Source organism: Odontomachus brunneus, unplaced genomic scaffold, assembly GCF_010583005.1.
Source record: "Odontomachus brunneus isolate Ranch 3 - 2012 unplaced genomic scaffold, Obru_v1 Obru_scaffold_184, whole genome shotgun sequence".
Classification (NCBI taxonomy): domain Eukaryota; kingdom Metazoa; phylum Arthropoda; class Insecta; order Hymenoptera; family Formicidae; genus Odontomachus; species Odontomachus brunneus.
The window spans coordinates 410,634-426,546 of record NW_022639634.1 but is presented as its reverse complement, the minus strand read 5'-3'; the positions used below and the strand labels follow the sequence as shown (position 1 = coordinate 426,546).

General features: G+C 45.9%; 1 protein-coding gene across 6 annotated transcripts in view; it reads right to left on the bottom strand.

Annotated features, from left to right (window-relative positions):
* Positions 1 to 15,913, bottom strand: part of LOC116851660 (MOXD1 homolog 2) — a 291,701-nt gene that overhangs the window by 76,353 nt on the left and 199,435 nt on the right. For all 6 annotated transcript variants that reach the window (XM_032831308.1, XM_032831309.1, XM_032831306.1 and 3 more), the window contains one exon: positions 4,846 to 4,995. In XM_032831308.1, coding sequence (XP_032687199.1) covers positions 4,846 to 4,995 — 150 coding nt within the window. The remainder of the gene's footprint in view (positions 1 to 4,845; positions 4,996 to 15,913) is intronic.

Below are 15,913 nucleotides of genomic sequence, written 5' to 3'. Positions count from 1 at the left end.
TTGTGTAGGTAATATGTAACCAACGCAGTTCAGAAACAAATTCAATAATAATTTATTGAGCTTTGAAGATAAGCGCACGAAATACGACAGAAATTGCGCAACAATCCAATACAAATCAGAAAACTAATTAGGATCAATCTGGTCAGGATCACGGAATAAATTTCTAGTCGGGAAATGTCCAGAGTGGTGGTTTAGTTTTTGGAACATTAGGCGCTATAAAGCGGAACACAATTATATAAAGCGGAACACAATTCAGCGAATTTGCGCGATTTATGTATCGATTTTAGCGAGCCATTTGGGAAGAAGAAGATCGCGGCTGCGAATGCCTGAGTAATCGACTCATATCGTCTTACGTTTTAAACCGGAACTTATTCTCCCTCCCCCGCCCGGGGATCTCGAGGGACGCGAGCGCATGTATCCTCTTGCACATCCTCGTGCATCCCCTTGCAACCCGCTGCGCTCGCGATCGTACTCGCTCTCGGCGAGATAGACACACCGTGCAAAAATATTATATCGGGTATCGATACGTCGCGCGATCAGATAAGGGCCCCGAGAGGGCCCCGCTGACTCGGTCGTTTCTCGTTTGCGATGGAATCACGGCCCGCTTTTATTTTCGCGACCAAGTATTTCGATGACTCAACCGCCGGACGGACATTCTCGTCGGGGGTCAGCGGCGGCGGTGGCGTCGCCCTCATTCTCGTTTCTCTCTCTTTCTCTCTGTAAAGAGGAACGACACTCGAGATGATCGCGACCGCCAGGAATTCCTCGGGCGTGCCCGAGGCGCAGGAGTAGGTCGTCTTGGCACGAACCGATGATTCGGACAACGTCGCCACGAATTCCGGCCGGCGATCCTGCTTCTTTCAAAATTGCAGATATCTCGATGTACTGTTTCAGCGGAAACGTCATTCGATATAACTCGCGGAATAGATTCTATTGTTTTTATATTTGATAACTCCGGTAACTTTTCATATGTCACAAATTATTACATTTTAAAACAGCAGAAGTGAGACGCGATATGACAATCGTGAGAGATAAAATTGGCACGACTATTGACACGGAATTCACAATAAACGGTTATTTGATCCACACCCATAAAAACCTGAAATTCGCGCTACTTCAACCGATATCATTTCGATTTTACAAACATCTTTGTAAAGTAACAGAGCGTGCTTGTCGCAGAGGTATTACTGTCGCCGTATTGTCAAACACTGTTTTTCATTTTTTGCCAATTCCTGAAAATAAAAATAGCTGATCACCGATGATTAACTCAGGTTAGGCATTAACGATGCATCTGGACAGTGCTACACTACACAAGACGCAAACAAACGGCACACGTGTGTATTACGCAGCGCGGGGAAGCGAGAAAAATTATCTCCCGGATCGGTATATCGAATCGGCGAGTGTTTTTCGGTGTTAACTGAAAATCGATTATCCGAAAATACCACTTAATACGACGTTACGTAACGCGGGGGAATTCGATTTACCGCGAGCGAATATTTACGGACACGTACACCGTTTATCCACGTGGCATCGGCCGGCGGCAGCGGCGGCGGCGGCGGTGGTGGTGGTGGTGGTGATGGTGATAGTGGTGGTGGTGGTGGTGGTGGTGGTGGCGGTGGTGGCGGCGGCAGCCTCGATAGCGACGTGGCTGCAGCGAATTATGCACGCGCGGCCAGACGATGCGATCGCATCGCAACGAGCCCGCCGAAATTGATGCGCGATAATAATACGATCAAGTGGAAAATCGAGCCCCGACGATTGTGTGTTAAGCTCTGATGTTCGATAACACACCGCGAGATTTCGTGAAAGCGATAACGAAGTGACGATAATAGGAGCTAATAAGCGGTCGACGGAGAGGGGAGGGCAGGGGGCACGCTGATGCGAGAAAACTGTTATTTATTCGTGCGCTGAGCCCTTCAAAAATCTATATGTTTTCTCGCGCGTGCCTGCGCTCGTCCTTACATCGGCAGGAACTGGGTTTCGCGCCTAAGTTCGTTGCACCCCTTCTCGCATCTCTTCTATTGAGAGGCAGTTAACAATTACATTACATGGCGAGAGCGGTGGAGCAAAGACCACAGAACGTCAGGAGTATTCTCTATGTAAATTTTTATATCTAATTTTTAACATAAAAGTAATTTAATTTTGTGTTTTTAATTATCAGAATTTTAATTTTTAGATATTTATCGTTTCTTAAGAGAATGCACAACTTCCATTAATTATATAACTTCAATTAATAAGGTTATAAAATAATTTGAAAAAATATTTTATCTTAGGCATAATTAATATTTTAGAAAAGACAGAATAGCGCTCCATTTAATAATTATTACTTTTAATATAATTATGCTATTTTTTATTTTGTATAAAGGGGAAGGTGGAATTAATTTCACGTCACGTGGAAGGTGGCCAAAACTTTATGACGAAATGTGACAAATGGGAGGAAGGGTAAAAATACTGAAATTTCGCGTGATGTAATTGTTGAATAGTCGCTATGATTAATGTCACGGATAAAAAATAGGAGCGCTTCAAGGCATCCCGTGGCTATAAACGCCGCGTTATCGCGGCGCGTTCTTCCTTCTTAGTGAAAACGAATGAGATACGTCCGTTCCCGGGACAATATTTTTATTGCATTTCGCGTCTCCGATATCGAGCACGTGCGCGCGCGCACGTGCAAAGGGATCTCGTACTCTGAGACGGATTCGCACGAGATCTCTGCAAAACTTGCTGGTAAATTCCCCGCGCGCGATAGAATCGTGCACGCGCCGCGATAAAATTTCCTTCCCGGCGACCCGTTGCTGCTCCACTTGAGAATTAAAAACGCCGCCATTACAAGCTCCTTACGCTCAGCGCAGCGGGGCTTTAACAGTGTTAAAGCCCCGATTACGAAAACCTACACATTTCCACGTTCCATCTATGTCGAGGGCGAAACGGGTTGCCGCGTTATCGCTACTCTTTATCTGCGCCCGTGACCGTATCTTACGCGCTCTCGGCGAATTTCAACGCGAAAGTGGGCGCACAGTACGAAAGCTCACTGATGAGAGCGCGATTCTTCTTTTTGCGTAGAGTTTCTCTAATCAGAGTTAGAACAAAGCATGACGATTGGTCTGCATCCTGTCCGCCATCTTCAGGGATGGCGTGAGTAAGAGTGAGGGAAATTCTAGTAGGAGAATGAAAGAGAAGCTTCAACACTGAAATGACATGCTGCAGCTTCTAACTCACTCCGAACTGTATCGTTAGTTGAAGTTTGTTTCATGTGAGACTCTCCGACTTTTGATCAGAATTGAATCTAATTTTTTCAGTTGATTTATATGACGTATGTGACATTATATCTGTAATGGCGCGATTAAAAAAACTCTCATCTAACTTTGAACACAAATCTGTGTATCTCATTGCACAAAAATTTTAAGTAACGACTATTAATATTTTTATGTGTAAGTGCATTACACTCTTATGGGAACCATTCAATAACTGCGTCATGCCTAAAGAGGGGAGAAGGGAATAAAAATTATGGGACGCCAGGAATATTCTGTAAATTTGTCAATCTAAAAATATTCTATTCTATTCATAATAGAGTAATTTAATTTGACAATAATAAAATTTGAATTTTGGGATATTTAATTCCTCACTCACTCACTTCTCCTCTATAAATAGCGAACGGTGCCCTAACTTCTTTTGACTTTGAGGAACTCTGGTTTTCGCGACGTCCCTGCAGACAAGCTAAGCGCGTAGTTCCACTTGAGCGATTGCGGATCAGCGTGGAACATATGCGTATCGATGGCGCTATTAGCGGCTAAACAAGCGGGTCTGGTCGCTGTATAACGACAGGAGGATTTGGAATTTAGATCTTCGCGGCCTCGTCGGCCGCCGTAGATTTGGTGTTGCGCGGCTTAAAGCAGATCGGCGACGCCGGCGTAATCTCTTTCCTTCGGGTTAAGCCCGTGCCGAGCACCGTCGAGCGAACGTTGGCGGTCGGTCGCTGCTGGCGGTGGACGGCTCTATCGCGCAATCTATTTCCGAGTTAATTACCGGCGAAATAAAGAAGTAGGTCGGCCTGTCCTACACTGAGTACGGAATACCGCGCGCCGGAAACATTGCGATAACGAGCCCGCCGAATTTAATTCGAGCCCGACCCCCCGGCGCAACGATCTCGCGCGGCATTTTTACGAGTGCGCGCGCGCAGCGTAATGATTACACGCGCGGTAATTAACTCCGCGGCCGTGTATTTAAAATCTTTACACGCGTGCTTGAAAACCCGGAGCGCGCGCGCGCGTGTATATATAATGTTTTCAAACCGATTCTCCCCCCTTCCGCCCCCCTCCCAAATATGAGCCGCGTGGCCGCGAGAGAAAACACGACCATGAAGATCCGCGCGTTAATGAGGAGATTTATAGCCACGGTGTTCCGGTTTCATCGCCCTGCGTGAGCATAATTAGTACGAGCGCGCGAATTCACTCTTCCGGATATAGAAATGAAATCCCCCTTCCGCTCATTTTTTCCAGACGAACACCAAGAGCCTCGGTACAAACCGACGAAACAAGTGTACCTGTGTTTCAGCGAGAGGATTAAATTGCGCGATTTATTCGCGGGGGTAAATCTCTTTAATCTATTCCTCATCGAAATAAATCCCGCATTAATCTTTCTCCAGAGGATACTCCGGACAGAGAGAAAGAAAGAAAAAGAACGAAGGGATGTGTTTATCTCTCGGTAAAAATAGCGCAAGATAAGTGCGCCGAGTAAATCCCTCGCGCTAGGCTAGCAGTATGCAGCAACAGCAGCAGCAGCAGCAGCAGCAGTACTCCGCAGGAAATTGTCCTGCGCCTTTCGAGCGGCATAAATCGCATCACCTACCGTGATCTTCAGGTCCCGCGGGTCGCATGTGTCGTATCGTCTGCTGAAACGGAGGACCGTGTGCGTCTTGTTCTCGTAACCCAGTAACAGCCGGTAGTCCTGGCTCGAATCCATCTGCGGGTCTTTGCTGGTGTCCTTCACATGCCGGTCCTGGAAATGGATAACGACTTAACGTTAAAATCCGCGCCAACAGGGCCATAAAGTATAATGCATCGTCGCGATGCTTGACGCGAACGCGCGCGCGCGCGCGCGCGAGCACACAATAGACAGAGCTCGCTCGCAGTCGCCGGCGCGACGCCTTTTTTCTCCAAAAGTTAGATCGACCGCGTCGCGGAGGACGCCCACGTTGGAAGGGAGAAGAGGATTTTTCGAGGGTGAAAGAAATGTCCACGCGATTGTTTATCGCTTCGTATAAATCCGCGAGCGTTTCAACGCGAGATAAAAAGATACCGGAATAGGGGGAATCGCGCGTTACCAATATTTCGTGGATTTTTACCCGGAGAAATAATATCGACAATATCGAACATTCCTCGGTATCGAAACTTCGTAACGAATGGATTAATATTGCTCGGCGTCGCGGCGAAATATCCGTCGAAACTTCTAATTAATCGAGATAACGCGTCGCGCGGACCATTATCCATTACTTAACGAGTCGCGACGTGAATGTAGTCCATCAGCGCTCGCGCGTCGTGTGGCGGCTACGTCTTTTAATTCAACGCGTGTACGGATAAGGAAGACCTGCCTGGCTGGCTAACTTTCCTCTGACAAGTGAGGCGCTCATCGGTATCACGAGCCAACAGGCGGAAACGCGTCATCGTCGCGCCGGCGTGATTATCCTGTTCTACTCGTCTCGAATATATCTGCGGCGCATGCCGCGCCTCGTTACCGTTAGCAGTTAACGACTGATTGGTCGTTGACTCCGCTACAAATGAATGGACCACGCGCTGCAATTCGCTCGATATTACTCGCACTCTCTCTCTCTCTCTCTCTCTCTGTCTGTCTGTCTTGCGGCTCTCTTACGGTCAGTTCGTTCGGTTTCGCGCGCGAATGGCGCGAAATCGGATACACTCTCTCGTAATAATAATCGATCCTCGCCTGTTCGACGATCGTGGGACCGACGAACGCTTTCCCATGAATGCGTGACTACTCGCATTTACAGTTAGCTGCCGCTGAGGGCCACCACCACACCACCTACTACTACTCCTCCTCCAACATCGCCGATGGTACCTGCGATCTCGCGTGAAATATGAATTATTGCTCGGCCGATAACGCGCCGCCCGCGTCTACGCTTTCGCCTCCGCTCCGCTAATTCGCTCTACTTTTCACCCGTCGCGATTAACGCGACCCGGCGAGGGTGGCAGAACGCTAACTCGGTGTTTAAATCGTCCAGTTCTTCTGGACGATTTATATCGTCGAGTTGGAAAAGCATCACCGCCAACGATATTGTGGTGTTTGCCATATTCTTTTCCGTGAAACCTTGACCTGCGACAATGTTGGGCATCGATCGAGGAAAATTTTCTTTCGCTAAAATAATCGGGGAATCAAGAATTATCAAGATTAATCGATTGTCATGTATACAAACCAAGTCAGTTATTTATTATTATCACCTGGAATGTCTTCGAAGTTATTCGGGAAAAAAGCGTTACTATTATAAAACGCTTCTTTCTTCAACCTTTTTTTAAAGTAACTCCAAAAATCTAAAGCTCAACTTTGACTAAAAGCTATCGACTTTGTACTTTATTTCTGAAGAGTGATCTAAAGATCATCTTTTTACTTCAAAGATATCCCAAATGCCGATAATTACTGATTCACTCTATGTAATCAGAAATGATTTTATCGATTAATGAAATTGATTATTAATCAGTGTATAATCAGTCACACCAAAGTTTGGATGATAGTTAATTTTATCAATCGATGAGATTATTTGTAATTTTACGATTATATTACGACGATCGATTAATTTCGATGGCTGATTCGCCGATTATTTCCGTCGAAGAAAATTCTAATCAATTAATGCCCAACACTGACCTATGAATATTAAGCTCTCCGCTCTCTGTTGGACGACTTATTTTTCTTTCCTTCCTTTATAGTTTTCTCTTGTTTCCAAATGGCGAAACGGGGACGGCACAACGTGGACGTTTATTTTCGTCTCCGATCGTCCGGGTTGTTCTTTCCGGTCGGACGCCTGTGACCCGCGCGTTTTCCTTTTTCACGTCGACCCTTCGCGTTGTTGAGGAAGTTCCTCTCGCCGTAGTAAGTCGTGCGAAGTTTGCATGTGCGTGTGTAGCGGCCCATCTCGCTGATGGAGCACGCCGAGGAAATATTATGCACGCACATTATCGCACAAAACTTAACACGACGCAGCGCCGTCTGAGGGAACGCCGGAAGGCAACACTATCGACACGACCTGCCGTATACAGTGAAAATATTCAGCAGGCTATTATACGCCTGCAATTTTACGAGACTGTGCGTACTACGTTCGCGACACGCTCGGCTAGAGATTCTAGCGGGGTTCTTAAAAAGCGCCGGCAAGGCGCGATACGATGAGGAACTTGTACGCCGCCGTTGTACCATAAATCCGGATAATGAAATTGGACGGGGAGCTCGGGAGCGGAATCTATCCCAGGCCTTGGTACGATTAAAATCTGTTGAAAGGTACAAGAGAATCACGATAACAATCGGCGGGATCTAATCTCGTATATATAAGTTCAATTTATATTCGACTAGATATTAATATCAGATATGACAAATTGGTTTAATCACTTTTTGATGACTACAGGCAACGTGTCATAGTTTTTCTTCATATAAATTCTTTTTGATTTTACTACATTTCTAGCAGTGCAGGAATGAACTGCCAATATCTCGCTAACACAAACGTAGTAAATTTCACTAGAAACAGGGCAAAACTTTTAATAGCACATTCCTAAAATGTAAGTAGCACGTGTAAAGTGAAAGGATACACGAGAACAGTTGAGAATTTATTTGTATGATGTAAAGTTTAGCTGTGTGAAATAAAGTTTATTTCTGCGAATAAACTTTATATTTCACAAATAAATGTCTAAATATTTTTTTCTCAGTGCAGTCAATTGCTGCGGAATGTCGATTTGTTCCTCGGTTGCAAAGTTCTATAGTAATTTTTACCATAAATTTCTTTCCGTGTACTCACAATTGCGGTCTTCCATCTCAAACATTTATTTGCACACTAAAGGCACCTGGCGTTTCTCTTTCGACCTATAACGAGACGCGACTCAACTTTGACTCTCGTGTATATTTTGTACATTACACTTCATCGTGTTTGACTTTTGTGTTCATAAAATTAGAAATTATGACGGGTCGTGCGAGACACCGGATAATCACGCAACGGTGACTGATAAATTTGCGCCGATCATCTAACGCGATCGAACGCTCCTTTGTTGCGAATGCCTGCGGCCTTTTTATCGCGCGTGTTTTTTCGCACTGTGGCCATATTAGAATGCCATTCTATCGTCCCACAAAGAAACAGCCGTCGCAAAAACCGGTGGCGCGGCGTCGCGCCTACTTCACCCTTTTCCCTCGCCGATCGAGTTTCTCGTTCGCGACGACGACCGCACGCTCCCTGTCGCAAGGGAGACAAAGGGGCGAGACTGGAGGCGAAAGTTAAGGCGAATTTACACGGTGCCCTCACTCGACCACTACCATTCGAACGGCGAAAGTGGAATGAATCGCGTGAACATTGTCTTCGCGAAAAATTAATCGTCCGCGTTGTTGAACGCCGTAGACGTTGGCGATCGTTTCTCGCTCTCGCTCACCTGCGACGTGCACACACGGGATAAGAATAAGATGCAGAAAATTCTCGACCTCGACCTTGCACAAGCCACCAGCGAGAAAGATATCCGCGCACGAACACGACGATTTCTCAATTGACATCTTTGTTGTTTCGCTGCACGCAATAACAACGCAAATCGCGAGTCTCTTGTCGTCGGGAGCGAGAAATTGCGGGTCACGAGACGAGAGTCGAAAGTTGGTAGTTGAGAGAACTAGTAGCCGGGAGTTTCGAGCTGGTTTACAGTCGAGAATCGCGAGTTTACAGTTGACGATCGCGTGCGTGCACGCGCTCACACTTATATCCAATATTATCGCGTGCAACTGTGCGAAATAGTTTATAATCGCGGTTTACCATACGGAATCATGTAGAAGTAACTTTGCAACAGGAGGAGAAGGAGAAGGTAGAAGAGGAATCTCCTGCGTCTCGTGCCGCGTGTCTCGAGCGGCGAATGCCGCGAACAAGAAGCCGCTTGTCCAATTCATTTTGGATGATTCATCCGGGGTAATCATCGGGAGCGAACCGTGTAAATTCGCCTTTAGTTGGGCGACGCCGAAGCGTCGTTCGGGAGTTCTTCCCGAGGGCCGAAGACAAGTTTTTCTGGCACGAGATTCCGTGCCTCGATATAATTATCGCGGCGCGTCTCGCCCGCGAGAAGAAGCGCGCCGACGCCTCCGGACGACTTCCGAGGCCATTGTTCCATTGTCGTGGATCGTTTGCCGCCCTGCCCTTCCCGCCCTGCGCTTTCCGGCCACGACTTTGCTAAAATTTCATTTGGCCGCGAGCCGCCGCGGCTCATACCTGCGCGTGCTGCGTGATCCCCGACGAGTCACGCGTGTTATGTCGCCGCGGTACCTTACACCTTCCTCATCCTCGTCCCTTAGTCTTTGCTTGTTCCTTTTTGCATGACTGACGTTCTCACCTGGGCCACCGTCGTCTGTGCGGCCGTCGGGATGTGCGAACGACTACACGTTGACCCGAGTTAGTCTCGAAAAGACGAAGGTGCATCCGAGGTATACAAATAGAAAGGTGAGAAACAGGTGAGAAATTAATGGAAAACGGACGCCAAAGCACTACGACTGATGTAAAGTAAAACAGCTAATTATTGGCCTTTTCCTTAGTCATTGACTCTCTAGGAAAATCTGACTTTTCTTACGACCAGCGCCATTTTTCACAATTTCAATTGTTAAATTAATTAAAAAATTCTGTTTTAAAGGCATGGAGTAACAAGCAAATAAGAAACTTGACTAACAACGTAGCTCGTAAAAAAAAGACTTTTCGAGAGAGTCAATATCAAATGGAATATCAATAGGTATATGTTTCGCCTTATGTCTAGAGAATATTCGGGCGGTTATTATTTTTCCGCAAAGAGTAAAAAGAAAATCGATCGCTTATGTGGTCGTCAACTTCACGCGTATATATACGTGTATATATATATATATATATATATATATATATATATATATATATATATATTCTCTCGGGTTCGTAAATTATTTATTCATATTTCCGGCCGGTTTATGACCGTGTTGTCTCGCAATCCCTGTGTTCTTTTCGCGCCCACGACTGCCTGCGGACGGTATGCGGTTACTCAAAGGTAAGACCGGCCGTCTCTGACGAAGGATTCGAATTCTTGCACAAGAGAAAGGGCTTTCCCGGCGGCGACGACAAGGCTTTGAACCTTAGACGAGCCGGTATTGCTTCCATGTTCGGCGTTCTGATGAAAAATTGAAAGAGAGACGCACGCGTCCGCACTTAAACGCCTTTCGTGTCTCGCAGCCGCGGCGGAATCGAGCTATACTTTATCGCGATGAAGTATAGCGGAGAAATGTGCTTTATCTCGGGAAAATTGCTGGATCGATCAACGAACGGCGCGATGACACTCTGTCTGGGACTCTTTTACGCGACGGTGACGAAGTATTTTTATCGAGAGTGTAAGAAGAGGCCGCTATCGCATTTTCTCCGGGAAATTCGACGTCGATCTTTTTCTTAATAAAAGCGCGTCGGAGTATCGCTCAATATTAATTACATTCGACGGGCAGTGGTGACGACGACGACGGCGACGACGACGGCGGAGACGGCGGCGGCGGAGAGGAGACGCCTTAAATTTCGCAGTCGCACCTTTTATTATTGCGGAATTCCGAACGCTCGCGCGAGCCGCGATGGAATTTCCTGACGAAGGAAAAATTCCTGCGACATCGCCTAACGGAACCGCGGATCGCGTTATCATCGACCGCGCCGTGAAAAATTACCACGGGAAGGCCGGCCCCGCCGCGTCTCGCCCCGCGCCCGCGATACGCGCGAATTCGCGCGAAACGATAGAGTAATAAATAATTTGCGCGGTCGTCTCTCGCGCGCGTAACTTCTTCAATTTCCGCCTCGCCGTCGGAAGTGGAGGGCATATTTTTTCCACCCCCCGGCGCCTCTTCCGCCGGCGGATCGCCTTGCCCGAGACATGAGCGATCGAAAAGTCAGACCCTCCCCCGCGATAGTCTACCGCCTCACCGTGTCTTCCGTCCGGGTTGCACCCTCCCTTCCTCCGGCCCTCCTTCGACACTCTAGCCATTCCGTGAGAACGTTCAACCCTTTCCTACCAGCGCGAATCGCGCGACTAGTCGGCGTCATCAATTTCGCGAGAGTGCAACGCGCCGTGAGACTCGAAGACAGGGCCGTTCTGAAATCTTCGTAGACCCTGGGCACCGGAGAAGATCTACACATTGAGAATTGGGAAGTTTTCCCAGAAGAAAATTAACCGTGTTATCATCTGAAAAAGCTGCGTGATGTCTAAACTTGGGCAGTTTTGCGTTTGAAATTATTGGGTTGCGTAACAAGTAGTTTCGGATTTTTCAGGTAAACTGAAACGATGTTATACGTAGTTATGATTTCAGATAAACTGAAACGATTTTATATATAGTTACAATTTCATGTGTGAAATAATCTATGTAAAGAATGGCAGAAGATGATAGATCAAAGCGGTTCATATATAGTTTCAAAGAATTGTAAGTCCTCCTCCCTCTGCGACATAAAAATACAATCATTTTATTTTACCTAAAAAATCCGAAATTACTTATCATATAGTCCATTAGTGTCACTATGTATTTATTCTCAATGTACATTCTCCTCGTTGGTTTTTCTCCGACATTCGACACGGAAAGTGTATAGGAAGCCTTCCAGACAGATTGGGAAGGGGGGGGGGAGAGAAAGAGAAAGAGAGACTTTCTTTTACTTTGATTATTTACGTTTTCCTGGTGCGAGGACGGAGCGCAATCGTCACGGATGCACTCCCGGAGCTGGTTATATCGTCCAAAATTGTCTGTTATTCGCGATTGGACCTCGTACGTTCGTCACGACGCGAATCCGCGGTCGACGGCCGATAAAAGGAAATCGGATCGGGACACGTACGGCAGTAAACTCACTCGATGTACGATTCTCCATTTCGCGTTGGACGCGCACGTGGGACGCGAATTTTCGGTCGTGCCAGCGAAGTGGTGACAGCGATCGCATTTTCTACCTCTCTCTCTCTCTCTCTTTCACTCTCTCGACGCGTGATAGTACTGCATCGCATGGAACAGGAAACACACAGGGATATCGCGTTCCATTGTGATTCCACGAAATTGTTAAGGAAAGTTGTCATCGCGCTGATAAAGTTTCGAAACTGCATTTTTCGCAAAATCGAGTTACACTCGCAGTTTTCGCCGGGCGCACTAACGAGTTTGAATTAATGGGCGGTACACGTAATATCGAAACTTAATTTGGAGGGATAAAACGAGAATATGCTTGCGTGGATAGTTATTCCGCTATAATAAAATTACAGGAATTTCAATAAGCCGGTTATAGCTCAAAATAGCGCGTGCACGCGGTTTATACGAGCGAATATCAATTTTGTTCCCATGTTCTCCGGCCGCGATGGTGACGCGCGCTCGGCGGGGCACGCTCATGCAAATATATTAAACAACGATAATAATAACAGAATAACGATAATAGCGGAGATGCGTCGGCCAGCTATGCTTTATGATATCGGCTATTGATATTCATACGGCTGGATTAGTCCGTAATCGTGAAACATCAGTGACATCAACAGGCATTATCGGCATCCAATTACGTCGCTTTGTGCGCACTGGGGAGCTTTGTTTCCGCGAGTGTCCGTCTTTCCGTCCTATCAAGCACACCACGCGAACGCGCGGTCAATGTGTTACATAGAGATTCAGAGAGAGGGAGGGGAGGGAGGGGAGGGAGGAGGTGAGAGCAGAGAAGAGAGAGATCTATGCTCTATCCCACGCCGCCAACATACGCACGCACGCATTCACGCACGTATACATATGCGTATACGCATACGTAACCGATTCCGCATGCCGGACAATTATAGCAATTATGTCGGCCCAATTCACTGCGCGCATTAATACTCCGCCGCGACGTCGTCGATACCGAAGCGTCCCGTTGCGCCGATCAAACCGCTTCGTGCGAATGGCACGATGCTAAAGGCGAATTTGTATGGTTTGTTCTCCATGATCGTCGTACCGGATAAATCGGTTCCAACGAGGAGCCGAGAAGCGGGTAGCATGTGAGTGTTTTCGACAGAAATGATCGAACCCCGAGGATATCAAACACGGAGAGAATTTTATATTAAGTATCGCTGTAGAATTTTGTACCGGAAAAATAGATCGACATTCTGCAGCAAGGTAAAAGTACCAATTCCCGGACACGCATCTAATTCTGGACATACTTAGTGTTTTGATCTTTAAATATGAATATTTAAACTTCCACTATAGAATATATGTGCAATATAAAATATATAAATACATATATAATACATATATAATACATATACCCAAAATATATATTCTATATATATTGAAAGTTTAAATATATATATTTGTATTTAAAGACCAACGCAATATAAGAATGTCCAGAATTGGAACCAATTGATACTTTTACCTTAACATTTGCGGCGTGGAGGAAAGAGCTGACCCGATTTCCGTCCTCGTTCGAAAGCCGCGAAATTTTTCCGAGCGCAATTATGCGCTCGGAGTTACTCGTGAGGAAATTGTCGTTAAAAGAAAGTACGGTTAATCGCCGATTAACCGTGCACGCGTTAACAGAATACAATGCGCCCCCAAAACAAGACATTGTATTCTCAACAATTCTCACATTTATAGTCCCGACTATTACAAGTCAGCCGAGGCAAGGAGACTGTTAACGTAAACGAAGCTTAAGTACGGCTTAAAATGCAGAATATAGCGGGTCCATATTTAACAAGAAAGCACGAAACGCGCCGTGAACACACACGAATCCGGGGGAGTCACATAACCGCGAGGTCCCCAAAACCTTCGTGCTGCCTTTGCCATAGCTATGCCACGGTGTGTCGCGCTGACTACCCAATCCCGTACAGAAATTATGCCAATTACGGGTGCTCCAATTCGCCGCGCAGTGACAGCTCTTAATGACGAATAATGACGGTATGAGAGTAAAATAAATTTCCCTGAAAACCGCGCGCGGATAAGTAAACCGCTCGATCGTCGTCAACGTTGATCGCACACGCGAATGCATGGTTCAACTCTTTCCCCTGCTCTCTCTTGCTCGATGCATAACGACCGTAATTAGATCGCGGATACCGCGCCAGAAAATCAACCATCGAGACATCACCTGCATTTATATAAAATAGTCCTCAATTTCGCGGATATCGACCTCCCGGCACAAACGGATCTTTATCACGGATGTTTAGCCTTCTGCGATTTCGAAGAATATAAGAGATAGTTTAAAAGCGTGCTTTTGGATTTTAAATTTCAGGTATATTATATTATTTTAATGTACTAAATCTTCCTTATATTATACGTATATTTATTTTTTTACTAATCATTTTTGTAGCCCAAATTTATAGAGACAAAAGAATTACGACGATTTCTTTGACAGATTTTGCGAATTCTTCTCTATTGTTCCTTTTTCTATTATCCGACGAGGCTATGCTACTGAATAAATACGCATAGCCTTTCCAAAAGCGGCTGTAGAAGGCAAAGAATGCTCTCGCCCGAAAAGAGAGACTGATGGAACCTTGTTTAGCGCGAACAATCGCGCTCGAAAATCACCGGGATTTCATTATCGCGGCAGTTGACGGCGGGAAAGTGCGCATGCTCGCCTCTTCAACATTCAAAAGTAATTCGAAGTCCGGAGGGCAGTGTAAATTGCTTTTCATGGCGCAAGGCTGTGGACGGCGAAGGATCGGAAGATCCCGATGCGCCGCCGACTCCTTTGAGTGATGTGCAAATAGTCTCCCCTTCCACTCCCTTTTTCTCTCGTCCTTCTCCGCGCACACTCCTCGTCAACGACTGCGGCTCCCGAGGAGATAATCCCGGCACGAGCACCCGAGGTCCTTGAGAAGATAAGAGAGTTCGCGAGGTTGCCGTATGTATATGCGTGGTATTCCAATACCGATGACTACAGCCAGGATTAACGAGAAAAATTGTTTAAAAGCCAAAACCAATTTATCTCCATAAACTGGCACTACCAACACAAAAAATAGAAATTGCACCAAAATTATAGATTGGACTATATATATAACCTAATATATTAGAGAGAGAGAGAGAGAGAGAGAGAGAGAGAAAGAGAGAGAGAGACATCCTGTATACATGAAATTAATTCTGATGTAGTTCCCATTTCATTTTGTGCTGGGAGTGCCAGGTTAACAGAGATAAATCGTTTTCGTTTTAAACCATTTCCCTCGTGAGTTCTCGATGTAATGTATATATTTTTTTTTTATTCGTGTTTTTATTAGTTTTCAATTTACTTGAACTTCATTTCTGACTCTGTATTTACAAAAAGAGATTTAACTGAAAATTTCTCTCTGCACTGCGTAATCTGATTTAAAGTATACTTCAAATTAACCACTGGAAGCAATCTTTTACGTGTATTTTAGAATTAGAGTAAATCTTAAAGAGGGAAGGGAGGGGAGAGGATCGCGCAGTCGGCGAGGATCGACGATACATTCGGAATAAATATTTTATTCAAGAAGAGGGCCATGTTGCTTCGGAATCTCAAGTAGCGGCTTTAGACCGTTCCAGCAAACGAAAACAATTACTGATACGCGAGATAAGCAGAAAATTTCATGAATATCAAGAAGCGCGTGGCTGCGAATTTCATTCAGATCCGCGCTACCCTCGCATGAAAATGTAACACGCTATTTATTAGGATGCCCTATTCTTCCGATCAGCTCTTTTCTTCTCTCTCTCTCTCTCTCTCTCTCTCTCTCTCTCTCTCTCTCTCTCTCTCTCT